General features: G+C 59.2%; 1 protein-coding gene across 1 annotated transcript in view; it reads right to left on the reverse strand.

Annotated features, from left to right (window-relative positions):
- Positions 1-14,090, reverse strand: part of SRCAP (Snf2 related CREBBP activator protein) — a 90,950-nt gene that overhangs the window by 51,642 nt on the left and 25,218 nt on the right. Inside the window, exons 11-19 of the mRNA XM_077789550.1 lie at positions 13,890-13,994; positions 13,512-13,689; positions 13,001-13,004; positions 12,371-12,426; positions 10,573-10,709; positions 9,295-9,464; positions 6,947-7,139; positions 4,173-4,309; positions 1,866-2,052 (exon numbers count right to left, since the gene is read on the reverse strand). Of these exons, the coding sequence (XP_077645676.1) occupies positions 1,866-2,052; positions 4,173-4,309; positions 6,947-7,139; positions 9,295-9,464; positions 10,573-10,709; positions 12,371-12,426; positions 13,001-13,004; positions 13,512-13,689; positions 13,890-13,994 (1,167 nt within the window). The remainder of the gene's footprint in view (positions 1-1,865; positions 2,053-4,172; positions 4,310-6,946; positions 7,140-9,294; positions 9,465-10,572; positions 10,710-12,370; positions 12,427-13,000; positions 13,005-13,511; positions 13,690-13,889; positions 13,995-14,090) is intronic.

Genomic DNA, 14,090 nt, shown 5'->3' on the forward strand with positions numbered 1-14,090 from the left:
CTGTCCCAGGTGTGTCTGTACCTATCCCAGGTGTATCCCAGGCGTGTCTCACCTGCCCAGGTGTGTCTCACCTGTCCCAGGTGTGTCTGTACCTATCCCAGGTGTATCCCAGGCGTGTCTCACCTGCCCAGGTGTGTCTCACCTGGAAGGGGTGCGGCTCCAGCGCCCGCAGCACCAGCGCGGGGGCGCCCAGGCTGAGGCCAGGTGTGTCTGTACCTGTCCCAGGTGTGTCTGTACCTGTGTGTACCTGTCCAGGTGTGACTGTACCTGTCCCAGGTGTGACTGTACCTGTGTGTACCTGTCCAGGTGTGACTGTACCTGTCCCAGGTGTGACTGTACCTGTGTGTACCTGTCCAGGTGTGTCTGTACCTGTCCCAGGTGTGACTGTACCTGTCCAGGTGTGTCTGTACCTGCGTGTACCTGTCCAGATGTGTCTGTACCTGTCCCAGGTGTATCTCAGGTATCTCCCACCCATCCCAGGTGTGTCTGTACCTGTCCAGGTGTGTCTGTACCTGTCCCAGGTGTGTCTGTACCTGTCCCAGGTGTGTCTGTACCTGTGTGTACCTGTCCCAGGTGTGTCTGTACCTGTCCAGGTGTGTCTGTACCTGTCCCAGGTGTGTCTGTACCTGTGTGTACCTGTCCAGGTGTGTCTGTACCTGTCCCCGGTGTCTCTCACCTGTCCCAGGTGTATCCCAGGTATCTCTCACCTGTCCCAGGTGTATCCCAGGTGTGTCTCACCTGTCCCAGGTGTGTCTCACCTGCCCAGGTGTGTCTCACCTGGAAGGGGTGCGGCTCCAGCGCCCGCAGCACCAGCGCGGGGGCGCCCAGGCTGAGGCCAGGTGTGTCTGTACCTGTCCCAGGTGTGACTGTACCTGTGTGTACCTGTCCAGGTGTGTCTGTACCTGTCCCAGGTGTATCCCAGGTACCTCTCACCTGTCCCAGGTGTGTCTCCCACCCATCCCAGGTGTGTCTCACCTGCCCAGGTGTGTCTCACCTGGAAGGGGTGCGGCTCCAGCGCCCGCAGCACCAGCGCGGGGGCGCCCAGGCTGAGGCCAGGTGTGTCTGTACCTGTGTGTACCTGTCCAGGTGTGTCTGTACCTGTCCAGGTGTGTCTGTACCTGTCCCAGGTGTGTCTGTACCTGTCCAGGTGTGTCTGTACCTGTCCAGGTGTGTCTGTACCTGTCCCAGGTGTGTCTCCCACCCACCCCAGGTATCTCTCACCTGTCCCAGGTGTGTCTCACCTGCCCAGGTGTGTCTCACCTGGAAGGGGTGCGGCTCCAGCGCCCGCAGCACCAGCGCGGGGGCGCCCAGGCTGAGGCCAGGTGTGACTGTACCTGTGTGTACCTGTCCAGGTGTGTCTGTACCTGTCCCAGGTGTGTCTCAGGTGTCTCTCACCTATCCCAGGTGTGTCTGTACCTGTCCAGGTGTGTCTGTACCTGTGCAGGTGTGTCTGTACCTGTCTCAGGTGTGTCTCACCTGTCTCCCACCCATCCCAGGTGTGTCTGTACCTGTCCCAGGTGTGTCTCACCTGCCCAGGTGTGTCTCACCTGGAAGGGGTGCGGCTCCAGCGCCCGCAGCACCAGTGCGGGGGCGCCCAGGCTGAGGCCAGGTGTGTCTGTACCTGTCCAGGTGTGTCTGTACCTGTCCAGGTGTGTCTCCCACCCACCCCAGGTGTGTCTGTACCTGTCCAGGTGTGTCTGTACCTGTCCCAGGTGTCTCTCACCTATCTCAGGTGTCTCTCACCTGTCTCCCACCCACCCCAGGTGTGTCTCACCTGTCCCAGGTGTGTCTGTACCTGTCCCAAGTGTATCCCAGGTATCTCTCACCTGTCCCAGGTGTGTCTCACCTGCCCAGGTGTGTCTCACCTGGAAGGGGTGCGGCTCCAGCGCCCGCAGCACCAGCGCGGGGGCGCCCAGGCTGAGGCCAGGTGTGACGAGCGGCGAGGTGACGGGGCGGGGCTCGAACAGGTCGGGGTGGTTGCACACCTTGCGCAGCTGCATCAGCACGTTGATCACGCTCATGAAGTGCCCGCTGGCCAGCGTGGCCTTGGTGCTGCGGGGGGAACCGGGGTCACCTGGGCGCACCTGGGCGCACCTGGGGGTCACCTGGGCGCACCTGGGGGTCACCTGGGCGCACCTGAACTCACCTGGGGAATTTGGGAGGGGATTTAAGGGGAATTTTGGGGGTCCAGGGGGGCCTTGGTGGTCAAAAATGGACACAAAAATCACCTGAGCTCACCTGAGCTCACCTGAGCTCACCTGAACTCACCTGGGGAATTTGGGAGGGGTTTGAAGGGGAATTTTGGGGGTTTAATGGAGAATTTGGGGGTCCAGGGTGGTCCTGATGGTCAAAAACAAATGGAGAAGTTACCTGGGGGCACCTGAGCTCACCTGAGCTCACCTGAGCTCACCTGGGGAATTTGGGAGGGGTTTGAAAGGGAAATTTGGGGGTCCAGGGTGGCCTTGGTGCTGCAGGGGGGGGAATTTGGGGTCACCTGGGTGCACCTGGGTGCACCTGGGCGCACCTGGGCGCACCTGGGGGTCACCTGAGCTCACCTGGGGAATTTGGGAGGGGATTTAAGGGGAATTTTGGGGGTCCAGGGGGGCCTTGGTGGTCAAAAATGGACACAAAAATCACCTGAGCTCACCTGAACACACCTGAGCTCACCTGGGGGTCACCTGGGGAATTTGGGAGGGGTTCAAAGGGGAAATTTGGGGGTTTAAGGGGAAATTTGGGGGTCCAGGGTGGAGCCAGGTGTTCTGGGGAAGGAAATTCGGGGTCACCTGGGCACACCTGGGCACACCTGGGCACACCTGGGGGCAAAGACGGAAAACCCGCGGGAATTCTGGAGGAAATTTGGGGATTTAAAGGGGTTTAAGAGAGAATTTGGGGGTTTTTTGGGGTCCCAGGTGAGTTTGGGGCTCTCAGGTGTGCCCAGGTGTGCCCAGGTGTGCCCAGGTGAGCCCAGGTGTGCCCAGGTGTGCCCTCACCTGGCCTGACCCCTGGCATCATCAGAGACTTTGAACAGGTGAATTTTGGGTGAATTTCGGTGGATTTTGATGAAATTTGTGCAGATTTTCCCAGGAAATTTGGGATTTTTGGCCCCCAGGTGTGCCCAGGTGAGTGCCCAGGTGTGCCCAGGTGTGCCCTCACCTGGCCTGGCCAATGGCATTGCCAGAATCCCCAAAAAGGTGAATTTTGGGTGGATTTTGATGGAATTTTGTTCAATTTGTGCAGATTTTCCCAGGAAATTCGGGATTTTTGGCCCCCCAGGTGTGCCCAGGTGTGCCCAGGTGTGCCCCTCACCTGGCCTGACCCCTGGCACCATCAGAGACTTTGAACAGGTGAATTTGGGTGAATTTTGGGTGGAATTTGGCTGGAATTTGTGCAGATTTTCACAGGAAATTCGGGATTTTTTGGGCCCCCAGGTGAGTGCCCCGGTGAGTGCCCAGGTGTGCCCAGGTGAGTGCCCAGGTGTGCCCAGGTGTGCCCCTCACCTGGCCTGACCCCTGGCACCATCAGAGACTTTGAACAGGTGAATTTGGGTGGATTTTGGGTGGATTTGGATGGATTTTGATGAAATTTGAATAGATTTTCACAGGAAATTCGGGATTTTTGGCCCCCAGGTGTGCCCAGGTGAGTGCCCAGGTGTGCCCAGGTGTGCCCTCACCTGGCCTGGCCAATGGCATTGCCAGAATCCTCAAAAAGGTGAATTTTGGGTGAATTTTGATGGAATTTTGTGCAATTTGTGCAGATTTTCCCAGGAAATTCAGGATTTTTGGCCCCCAGGTGAGTGCCCAGGTGAGTGCCCAGGTGTGCCCAGGTGTGCCCTCACCTGCCCTGACCCCTGGCACCATCAGAGACTTTGAACAGGTGAATTTTGGGTGGATTTTGATGGAATTTTGACAGAATTTCATGCAATTTGTGCAGATTTTCCCAGGAAATTCGGGATTTTTGGCCCCCAGGTGAGTGCCCAGGTGTGCCCAGGTGTGCCCAGGTGTGCCCTCACCTGGCCTGGCCCATGACATTGCCAGAATCCTCAAAAAGGTGAATTTTGGGTGAATTTTGATGGAATTTTGTGCAATTTGTGCAGATTTTCCCAGGAAATTCGGGATTTTTGTCCCCCAGGTGTGCCCAGGTGAGTGCCCAGGTGTGCCCAGGTGTGCCCTCACCTGGCCTGGCCCATGAAGTCGTCGTAGAGGAAGCGCTGGCGCTTGGACAGGCGGCACCGCAGCACGTGCTCGTACTTCTTGGGCATCTGCTTCTCCACGTCCACCTTGAGGCGGCGCAGCAGGAACGGCCGCAGCACCTGCGGGGGCACCTGCTCAGGTGTGCCCGGGCGTGCCCAGGTGGGACCCGACACGCCCCGGGGCTGGCCCAGTGTGGCCCAGGTGTGCCCAGGTGTGCCCCAACACACACCAGGTGTGCCCCAGGTGTGCCCCAGGTGTGTCCCAGTGTGCCCCAGGTGTGCCCAGGTGTGATCCAGTGTGCCCCAGGTGTGCCCAGGGGTGATCCAGTGTGCCCCAGGTGTCCCAGGTGTGCCCTGGCATGTCCCACATATGCCCCAGGTGTGCCCAGGTGTGACCCAGTGTGCCCCAGGTGTGCCCAGGTGGGACCCGACACGCCCCGGGGGTGGCCCGGTGTGCCCCAGGTGTGCCCAGGTGTGTCCCAGTGTGCCCCAGGTGTGCCCAGGTGTGCCCCAAAACACACCAGGTGTGCCCCAGGTGTGCCCAGGGGTGATCCAGTGTGCCCCAGGTGTCCCAGGTGTCCCCAGGTGTGCCCTGACACACCCCAGGTGTGCCCCAGGTGTGCCCAGGGGTGATCCAGTGTGGCCCAGATGTGACCCAATGTGCCTCAGCATGTCCCAGGTGTGCCCCAGGTGTGCCAAGGTGTGATCCAGTGTGCCCCAGGTGTGACCTGACACACCCCAGGTGTGTCCCAGGTGTGCCCCAGGTGTCCCAGGTGTGATCCAGTGTGCCCCAGGTGTGTCCCAGGTGTGCCCTGGCATGTCCCACATATGCCCCAGGTGTGCCCAGGTGTGTCCTGGCATGTGCCAGGTGTGATCCAGTGTGTCCCAGGTGTGCCCCAATGTAACTTAGGTGTATCCCATCTCTATTTACCCATTCCCAGGTGTAACTCAGGTGTATCCCAGGTGTGTGTACCCATTCCCAGGTGTGCCCAGGTGTAACCCAATGTAACTCAGGTGTAACCCAGGTGTATCCCATCTCTATGTACCCATTCCCAGGTGTGCCCAGGTGTGCCCAGGTGTATCCCAGGTGTATCCTATCTCTATGTACCCATTCCCAGGTGTGCCCAGGTGTGCCCAGGTGTATCCCAGGTGTATCCTATCTCTATGTACCCATTCCCAGGTGTGCCCAGGTGTGCCCCAATGCAATGTAGGTGTTTCCTATCTACACGTACCCATTCCAGGTGTGTGTACCCATTCCCAGGTGTGCCCAGCTGTAACCCAGGTGTATCCCATCTCTATGTACCCATTCCCAGGTGTGCCCAGGTGTGCCCAGGTGTGCCCAGGTACCTTGTGCAGCCTCTTCACCAGGCTCTCGTTGTACTCCTGGCTACCCTCGATCCTGGCGCTCAGGTGTGCCCAGGTGTGCCCAGGTGTAACCCAATGTAACCCAGGTGTATCCCAGGTGTGTGTACCCATTCCCAGGTGTGTGTACCCATTCCCAGGTGTGCCCAGGTGTGCCCAGGTGCGTTACCTTGTGCAATCTCTTCACCAAACTCTCGTTGTACTCCTGGCTGCCCTCGATCCTGGCGCTCAGGTGTGCCCAGGTGTAACTCAGGTGTGTGTACCCATTCCCATGTGCGCCCAGGTGTGCCCAGGTGTGCCCAGGTGTGCCCAGGTGTGCCCAGGTGCGTTACCTTGTGCAATCTCTTCACTAAACTCTCGTTGTACTCCTGGCTACCCTCGATCCTGGTGCCCAGGTGTATCCCAGGTGTGTGTACCCATTCCCAGGTGTGCCCAGGTGTGCCCAGGTGTGCCCAGGTGCGTTACCTTGTGCAATCTCTTCACTAAACTCTCGTTGTACTCCTGGCTACCCTCGATCCTGGTGCCCAGGTGTATCCCAGGTGTGTGTACCCATTCCCAGGTGTGCCCAGGTGTGCCCAGGTGCGTTACCTTGTGCAGCCGTTTCACCAGGCTCTCGTTGTACTCCTGGCTGCCCTCGATCCTGGTGCTCAGGTGTGCCCAGGTGTGTGTACCCATTCCCAGGTGTGCCCAGGTGTATCCCAGGTGTGCCCAGGTGTAACCCAGGTGTATCCCAGGTGTGTGTACCCATTCCCAGGTGTGCCCAGGTGTATCCCAGGTGTGCCCAGGTGTGCCCAGGTGCGTTACCTTGTGCAATCTCTTCACCAAACTCTCGTTGTACTCCTGGCTGCCCTCGATCCTGGTGCCCAGGTGTATCCCAGGTGTAACTCAGGTGTATCCTATCTCTATGTACCCATTCCCAGGTGTGCCCAGGTGTGCCCAGGTGTGCCCAGGTGTGACCCAGGTGTATCCCAGGTGTGTGTACCCATTCCCAGGTGTGCCCAGGTGTATCCCAGGTGTGTGTACCCATTCCCAGGTGTGCCCAGGTGTGCCCAGGTGTGTGTACCCATTCCCAGGTGTGCCCAGGTGTAACCCAATGTAACTCAGGTGTAACCCAGGTGTATCCTATCTCTATGTACCTATTCCCAGGTGTGTGTACCCATTCCCAGGTGTGCCCAGGTGTGCCCAGGTGTGTGTACCCATTCCCAGGTGTGCCCAGGTGTAACCCAATGTAACTCAGGTGTAACCCAGGTGTATCCCATCTCTATGTACCCATTCCCAGGTGTGCCCAGGTGTATCCCAGGTGTATCCTATCTCTATGTACCCATTCCCAGGTGTGCCCAGGTGTGCCCAGGTGTGCCCAGGTGTGCCCAGGTGTGCCCAGGTGTGCCCAGGTACCTTGTGCAGCCGTTTCACCAGGCTCTCGTTGTACTCCTGGCTACCCTCGATCATGCCCGTCAGGGGGTTGTGGAACCACTCGCGGAACTCCCGGTGCGACTGGAAGACGCTCGGCATCAGGAAATGCATCAGCGACCACAGCTCCATCAGCGAGTTCTGCAGCGGCGTGCCCGTCAGCAGCAGCCGCCGCTGGCTGCAGGTGGGACAGGTGAGGCACAGGTGGGACAGGTGAGGCAGGTGAGGCAAAAATCCCCATCGAAAACGGGCCAAAAATCCCCAAAAAATCCAAAATAAAACGGCCTAAAAACCCCAAAAATCGAAACTAAAACAGCCCAGGTGTGCCCAGCCTGTAGGAGGTGATGCACACCTGGGCATTGTCCAGCCCTGACAGGTGAGACACAGGTGAGACACAGGTGAGGCAAAAATCCCCATCGAAATCGGCCCAAAAATCCCCAAAAAATCAGAACTAAAACAGCCCAGGTGTGCCCAGGTGATGCACACCTGGAAGGCGTTGGGCTTCATCCAGCCCCAACAGGTGAGATACAGGTGACACACAGGTGAGATACAGGTGAGGCAGGTGAGGCAAAAATCCCCATCGAAATCGGCCCAAAAATCCCCAAAAAATCCAAAATAAAACGGCCTAAAAACCCCAAAAATCGAAACTAAAACAGCCCAGGTGTGCCCAGGTGTGCCCAGCCTGTAGGAGGTGATGCACACCTGGGCTTGGTCCAGCCCTGACAGCTGAGACAGGTGAGACACAGGTGAGACAGGTGAGACAGGTGAGACAAAAATCCCCATCAAAAACGGCCCAAAAATCTCCAAAAAACCCCAAAAAATCGGAACTAAAACAGCCCAGGTGTGCCCAGGTGATGCACACCTGGAACGCGTTGGGCTTGGTCCAGCCCTGACAGGTGAGACACAGGTGAGACACAGGTGAGACACAGGTGAGACACAGGTGAGGCAGGTGAGGCAAAAATCCCCATCGAAAACGGCCCAAAAAACCCCAAAAAATCCAAAATAAAACGGCCCAAAAACCCAAAAAAATCGAAACTAAAACAGCCCAGGTGTGCCCAGCCTGTAGGAGGTGATGCACACCTGGGCTTTGTCCAGCCCTGACAGGTGAGGCACAGGTGAGGCAGGTGAGGCAGGTGAGGCAAAAATCCCCATCGAAATCGGCCCAAAAATCCCCAAAAAATCGGAACTAAAACAGCCCAGGTGTGCCCAGGTGGTGATGCACACCTGGAAGGTGTTGGGCTTGGTCCAGCCCTGACAGGTGGGACAGGTGAGATACAGGTGAGGCAGGTGAGGCAAAAATCCCCATCAAAATCGGCCCAAAAAACCCCAAAAAATCCAAAATAAAACGGCCTAAAAACCCCAAATAATCGAAACTAAAACAGCCCAGGTGTGCCCAGGTGTGCCCAGGTGTGCCCAGGTGTGCCCCAGGTGTATCCCGGTTAACCCAGGTGTACCCCAGGTGTATCCTAGGTGTACCCCAGCTAACTCAGGTGTGCTCCAGGTATATCCCAGGTAACTCAGGTGTATCCAGGCGCACCCCAGGTGTGCCCAGGTGTGTCCCAGGTAACTCAGGTGCATCCCAGGTGTATCCAGGTGCACCCCAGGTGTATCCCAGCTAACTCAGGTGTGCTCCAGGTATATCCCAGGTAACTCAGATGTCTCCCAGGTAACTCAGGTGTGCCCAGGTGTACCCCAGGTGTATCCAGGCGCACCCCAGGTGTGCCCAGGTGTGCTCCAGATGTATCCAGGTGCAGCCCAGGTGTGCCCAGGTGTACCCCAGGTAACTCAGGTGTGTCCCAGGTAACTCAGGTGTATCCAGGTGTGCCCCAGGTGTATCCAGGTGTACCCCAGGTGTGCCCAGGTGTATCCCAGGTGCGCCCAGGTGTGCCCAGGTGTATCCAGGTGTGCCCAGGTGTATCCCAGGTGTGCCCAGGTGTATCCAGGTTCGCCCCAGGTGTGCCCAGGTGTGCCCCAGGTGTATCCAGGTGTACCCCAGGTGTATCCAGGTGTACCCCAGGTGTATCCAGGCGCACCCCAGGTGTGCCCAGGTGCATCCCAGGTGTATCCAGGTTCGCCCCAGGTGTATCCAGGTGCATCCCAGGTGTATCCAGGTTCGCCCCAGGTGTATCCAGGCGCACCCCAGGTGTATCCAGGTGTACCCCAGGTGTACCCAGGTGTGCTCCAGGTGTACCCAGGTGTGCTCCAGGTGTATCCAGGTGTACCCCAGGTGTATCCAGGCGCACCCCAGGTGTATCCAGGCGCACCCCAGGTGTATCCAGGTGCACCCCAGGTGTGCCCAGGTGTGCCCAGGTGCGCCCAGGTGCGGCGCTCACCTGTTGAAGTTGAGCAGGGACTGCCAGCGCTGGGATTTGAAGTTCTTGATGTTCTGCGCCTCGTCCAGGATCAGGTACTTCCAGTTCTTCCTGCGGAACGCCTGGTGGTCCTGCAGCACCAGCTTGTAGGAGGTGATGCACACGTGGAACGCGTTGGGCTTGGTCCAGCCCTGACAGGTGGGACAGGTGAGACACAGGTGAGACAGGTGAGGCAAAAATCCCCATCGAAAACGGCCCAAAAATCCCCAAAAAATCGAGATTAAAACAGCCCAGGTGTGCCCAGGTGTGCCCAGGTGATGCACACGTGGAAGGCGTTGGGCTTGGTCCAGTCCTGACAGGTGAGATACAGGTGAGAGACAGGTGAGACAGGTGAGACACAGGTGAGACACAGGTGGGACAGGTGAGGAAAAAATCCCCATCAAAAACGGCCGAAAAATCCCAAAAAAATCGGAATTAAAACAGTCCAGGCGTGCCCAGGTGTGCCCAGGTGCGCCCAGCCTGTAGGTGATGCACACCTGGAAGGCGTTGGGCTTGGTCCAGCCCTGACAGGTGGGACAGGTGAGAGACAGGTGAGGCAGGTGAGGCAAAAATCCCCATCGAAAACGGCCCAAAAATCCCAAAAAAAGCCCCAAAAATCAGAACTAAAACAGCCCAGGTGTGCCCAGGTGTGCCCAGCCTGGACCAGGTGATGCACACGTGGAACGCGTTGGGCTTGGTCCAGCCCTGACAGGTGAGACAGGTGGGACACAGGTGAGACAGGTGAGACAGGTGAGACAAAAATCCCCATCGAAAATGGCCCAAAAAACCCCAAAAAAACCCCAAAAATCGGAACTAAAACAGCCCAGTTGCGCCCAGGTGCGCCCAGGTGTGCCCAGGTGTCCCCATGTCCCCCCAGGTGTGCTCAGGTGCGCCCAGGTGTGCCCAGGTGTGCCCAAGTCTATCCCAGGTGTGTCCCAGGTGTATCCCAGGTGTGCCCAGGTCTATCCCAGGTGTGCCCAGGTGTGCCCAGGTGTGCCCAGGTGTGCCCAGGTCTATCCCAGGTGCGCCCAGGTGTGCCCAGGTCTATCCCAGGTGTATCCCAGGTCTATCCCAGGTGTGCCCAGGTGTGCCCAGGTGTGCCCAGGTGTGCCCAGGTCTATCCCAGCCATACCCAGGTGCGCCCAGGTGTGCCCAGGTCTATCCCAGGTGTATCCCAGGTGTATCCCAGGTCTATCCCAGGTGTGCCCAGGTGTGCCCATGTCCCCCCAGGTGTGCCCAGGTGCGCCCAGGTGCGCTCACCTGCCTCTTGAGGCGCCGCTCCTTCTGGGCGCCGTAGTAGGTGAGGATCTTGAAGCCGGGGCACCAACGCTTGAGCTCCATCTCCCAGTTGAGCATCACCGAGGTGGGCACGATGATCAGGTGAGGGCCCCAGCTACCTGCGCAGGTGAGCACAGGTGAGACACCCCAAACGGGCTCAGGTGACTGCTGGAACCCCCCTAAAGCACCTCAGGTGAGGGCCCCAGCTACCTGCGCAGGTGAGCACAGGTGAGACACCCCAAAACACCTCAGGTGAGGGCCCCAGCTACCTGCGCAGGTGAGCACAGGTGAGACACCCCAAACGGGCTCAGGTGAGTGCTGGGAACCCCCCAAAAACACCTCAGGTGAGCCCCAGCTACCTGCGCAGGTGAGCACAGGTGAGACACCCCCAAACGGGCTCAGGTGAGCCCCAGGTGAGTCCCAGGTAAGTCTTAGGTGAGCCCCAGCTACCTGCGCAGGTGAGCACAGGTGAGACACCCCCAAACGGGCTCAGGTGAGCCCCAGGTGAGGGCCCCAGCTACCTGCGCAGGTGAGCACAGGTGAGACACCCCCAAACGGGCTCAGGTGAGTGCTGGGAACCCCCCAAAAACACCTCAGGTGAGGGCCCCAGCTACCTGCGCAGGTGAGCACAGGTGAGACACCCTGAAATGGGCTCAGGTGAGCCCCAGCTACCTGCGCAGGTGAGCACAGGTGAGACACCCCCAAAACACCTCAGGTGAGCCCCAGCTACCTGCGCAGGTGGGGCACAGGTGAGACACCCCAAACGGGCTCAGGTGAGTGCTGGGAACCCCCTAAAGCAGCTCAGGTGAGCCCCAGGTGAGCCCCAGCTACCTGCGCAGGTGAGCACAGGTGAGACACCCTAAACCAGGCTCAGGTGAGTGCTGGGAACCCCCCAAAAACACCTCAGGTGAGCCCCAGCTACCTGCGCAGGTGAGCACAGGTGAGACACCCCAAACGGGCTCAGGTGAGCCCCAGCTACCTGCGCAGGTGAGCACAGGTGAGACACCCCAAAACAGCTCAGGTGAGCCCCAGGTGAGCCCCAGCTACCTGCGCAGGTGAGCACAGGTGAGACACCCCAAATGGGCTCAGGTGAGCCCCAGCTACCTGCGCAGGTGAGTCCCAGGTGAGTCCCAGCTACCTGCGCAGGTGAGCACAGGTGAGACACCCCCAAAACACCTCAGGTGAGCCCCAGCTACCTGCGCAGGTGAGCACAGGTGAGACACCCCAAACGGGCTCAGGTGAGCCCCAGCTACCTGCGCAGGTGAGCAGAGGTGAGACACCCCAAAACAGCTCAGGTGAGCCCCAGGTGAGTCTCAGGTGAGCCCCAGCTACCTGCGCAGGTGAGCACAGGTGAGTCACCCCAAACGGGCTCAGGTGAGCCCCAGGTGAGGGCCCCAGCTACCTGCGCAGGTGAGCACAGGTGAGACACCCCCAAATGGGCTCAGGTGAGTGCTGGGAACCCCCTAAAACACCTCAGGTGAGTCCCAGCTACCTGCGCAGGTGAGCACAGGTGAGACACCCCCAAAACACCTCAGGTGAGTCCCAGGTGAGTCCCAGGTGAGCCCCAGCTACCTGCGCAGGTGAGCACAGGTGAGACACCCCAAACGGGCTCAGGTGAGCCCCAGCTACCTGCGCAGGTGAGCACAGGTGAGACACCCCCAAAACACCTCAGGTGAGTATCAGGTGTACCCAGGTGTATCCCAGCCATACCCAGGTGTATCTCAGGTGTGTGTAATGACTCTGAGGTGCATCCCAGGTGTGCCCAGGTGTGCCCAGGTACCTTTCTCGCAGGCCAGGTGTGCCAGCAGGGAGATGGTCTGGATGGTCTTGCCCAGCCTCATCCCAGGTGTGCCCAGGTGTATCCCAGGTGTGTGTAATGAGTCACAGGTGTATCCCAGGTGTCTCAGGTGTATCCCAGCCGTACCCAGGTGTGCCCAGGTGTGCTCAGGTGTATCCCAGGTGTGTCTCAGGTGTATCCCAGGTGTGTGTAATGGCTCTCAGGTGTGCCCAGGTGTATCCCAGGCGTCTCAGGTGTATCCCAGGTGTACCCAGGTGTGTGTGTAATGAGTCTCAGGTGTATCCCAGCCATTCCCAGGTGTGCCCAGGTGTGCCCAGGTGTGCCCAGGTACCTTTCTCGCAGGCCAGGTGTGCCAGCAGGGAGATGGTCTGGATGGTCTTGCCCAGCCCCATCCCAGGTGTGCCCAGGTGTGCCCAGGTGTACCCAGGTGTGCCCAGGTGTGTGTAATGAGTCTCAGGTGTATCCCAGCCATTCCCAGGTGTATCCCAGGTGTGCCCAGGTGTGCCCAGGTGTGTCTCAGGTGTACCCAGGTGTGCTCAGGTGTATCCCAGGTGTATCCCAGGTGTATCCCAGGTGTGCCCAGGTGTGCCCAGGTGTGCCCAGGTGAGTTACCTTTCTCGCAGGCCAGGTGTGCCAGCAGGGAGATGGTCTGGATGCTCTTGCCCAGCCCCATCCCAGGTGTGCCCAGCTGTACCCAGGTGTGCTCAGGTGTATCCCAGGTGTGTGTAACGGCTCTCAGGTGTATCTCAGGTGTACCCAGGTGTATCTCAGGTGTGTGTAATGACTCTCAGGTGTGCCCAGGTGTGCCCAGGTGTGCCCAGGTACCTTTCTCGCAGGCCAGGTGTGCCAGCAGGGAGATGGTCTGGATGGTCTTGCCCAGCCTCATCCCAGGTGTGCCCAGCTGTACCCAGGTGTGCCCAGGTGTATCCCAGGTGTGCCCAGGTGTATCCCAGGTGTGTGTAATGAGTCTCAGGTGTATCCCAGGTGTCTCAGGTGTATCTCAGGTGTATCTCAGGTGTATCCCAGGTGTGCCCAGGTGTGTCCCAGGTGTGTGTAATGACTCTCAGGTGTATCTCAGGTGTATCCCAGCCATTCCCAGGTGTGCCCAGGTGTGCCCAGGTACCTTTCTCGCAGGCCAGGTGTGCCAGCAGGGAGATGGTCTGGATGGTCTTGCCCAGCCCCATCTCGTCGGCCAGGATCCCGTTCAGCTTCTTCTCGTACATGGTCACCAGCCAGTCCAGCCCGATGTGCTGGTACTCGCGCAGCGTGCCCCGCAGCAGGTGAGGGATCGGCGTCTTCACCTGACCAGGTGAGACAGGTGTGTCACAGGTGTGTCACAGGTGTGTCACAGGTACCCCCAGGTGAGCCCCAGGTAACCCCGCCCCCAGTCCAGCCCGATGTGCTGGTACTCGCGCAGCGTGCCCCACAGCAGGTGAGGGATCGGCGTCTTCACCTGCCCAGGTGACACAGGTGTGTCACAGGTGTGTCACAGGTGAGCCACAGGTGTGTCACAGGTGAGCCCCAGGTAACCCCGCCCCCAGCCCAGCCCGATGTGCTGGTACTCGCGCAGCGTGCCCCGCAGCAGGTGAGGGATCGGCGTCTTCACCTGCCCAGGTGAGACAGGTGAGCCCCAGGTGAGCCCCAGGTGTGTCACAGGTACCCCCAGGTGAGTCCCAGGTACTTCCAGGTGAGTCAGTCCCAG

Source organism: Lonchura striata, chromosome 35 (assembly GCF_046129695.1).
Source record: "Lonchura striata isolate bLonStr1 chromosome 35, bLonStr1.mat, whole genome shotgun sequence".
Classification (NCBI taxonomy): Eukaryota; Metazoa; Chordata; class Aves; order Passeriformes; family Estrildidae; genus Lonchura; species Lonchura striata.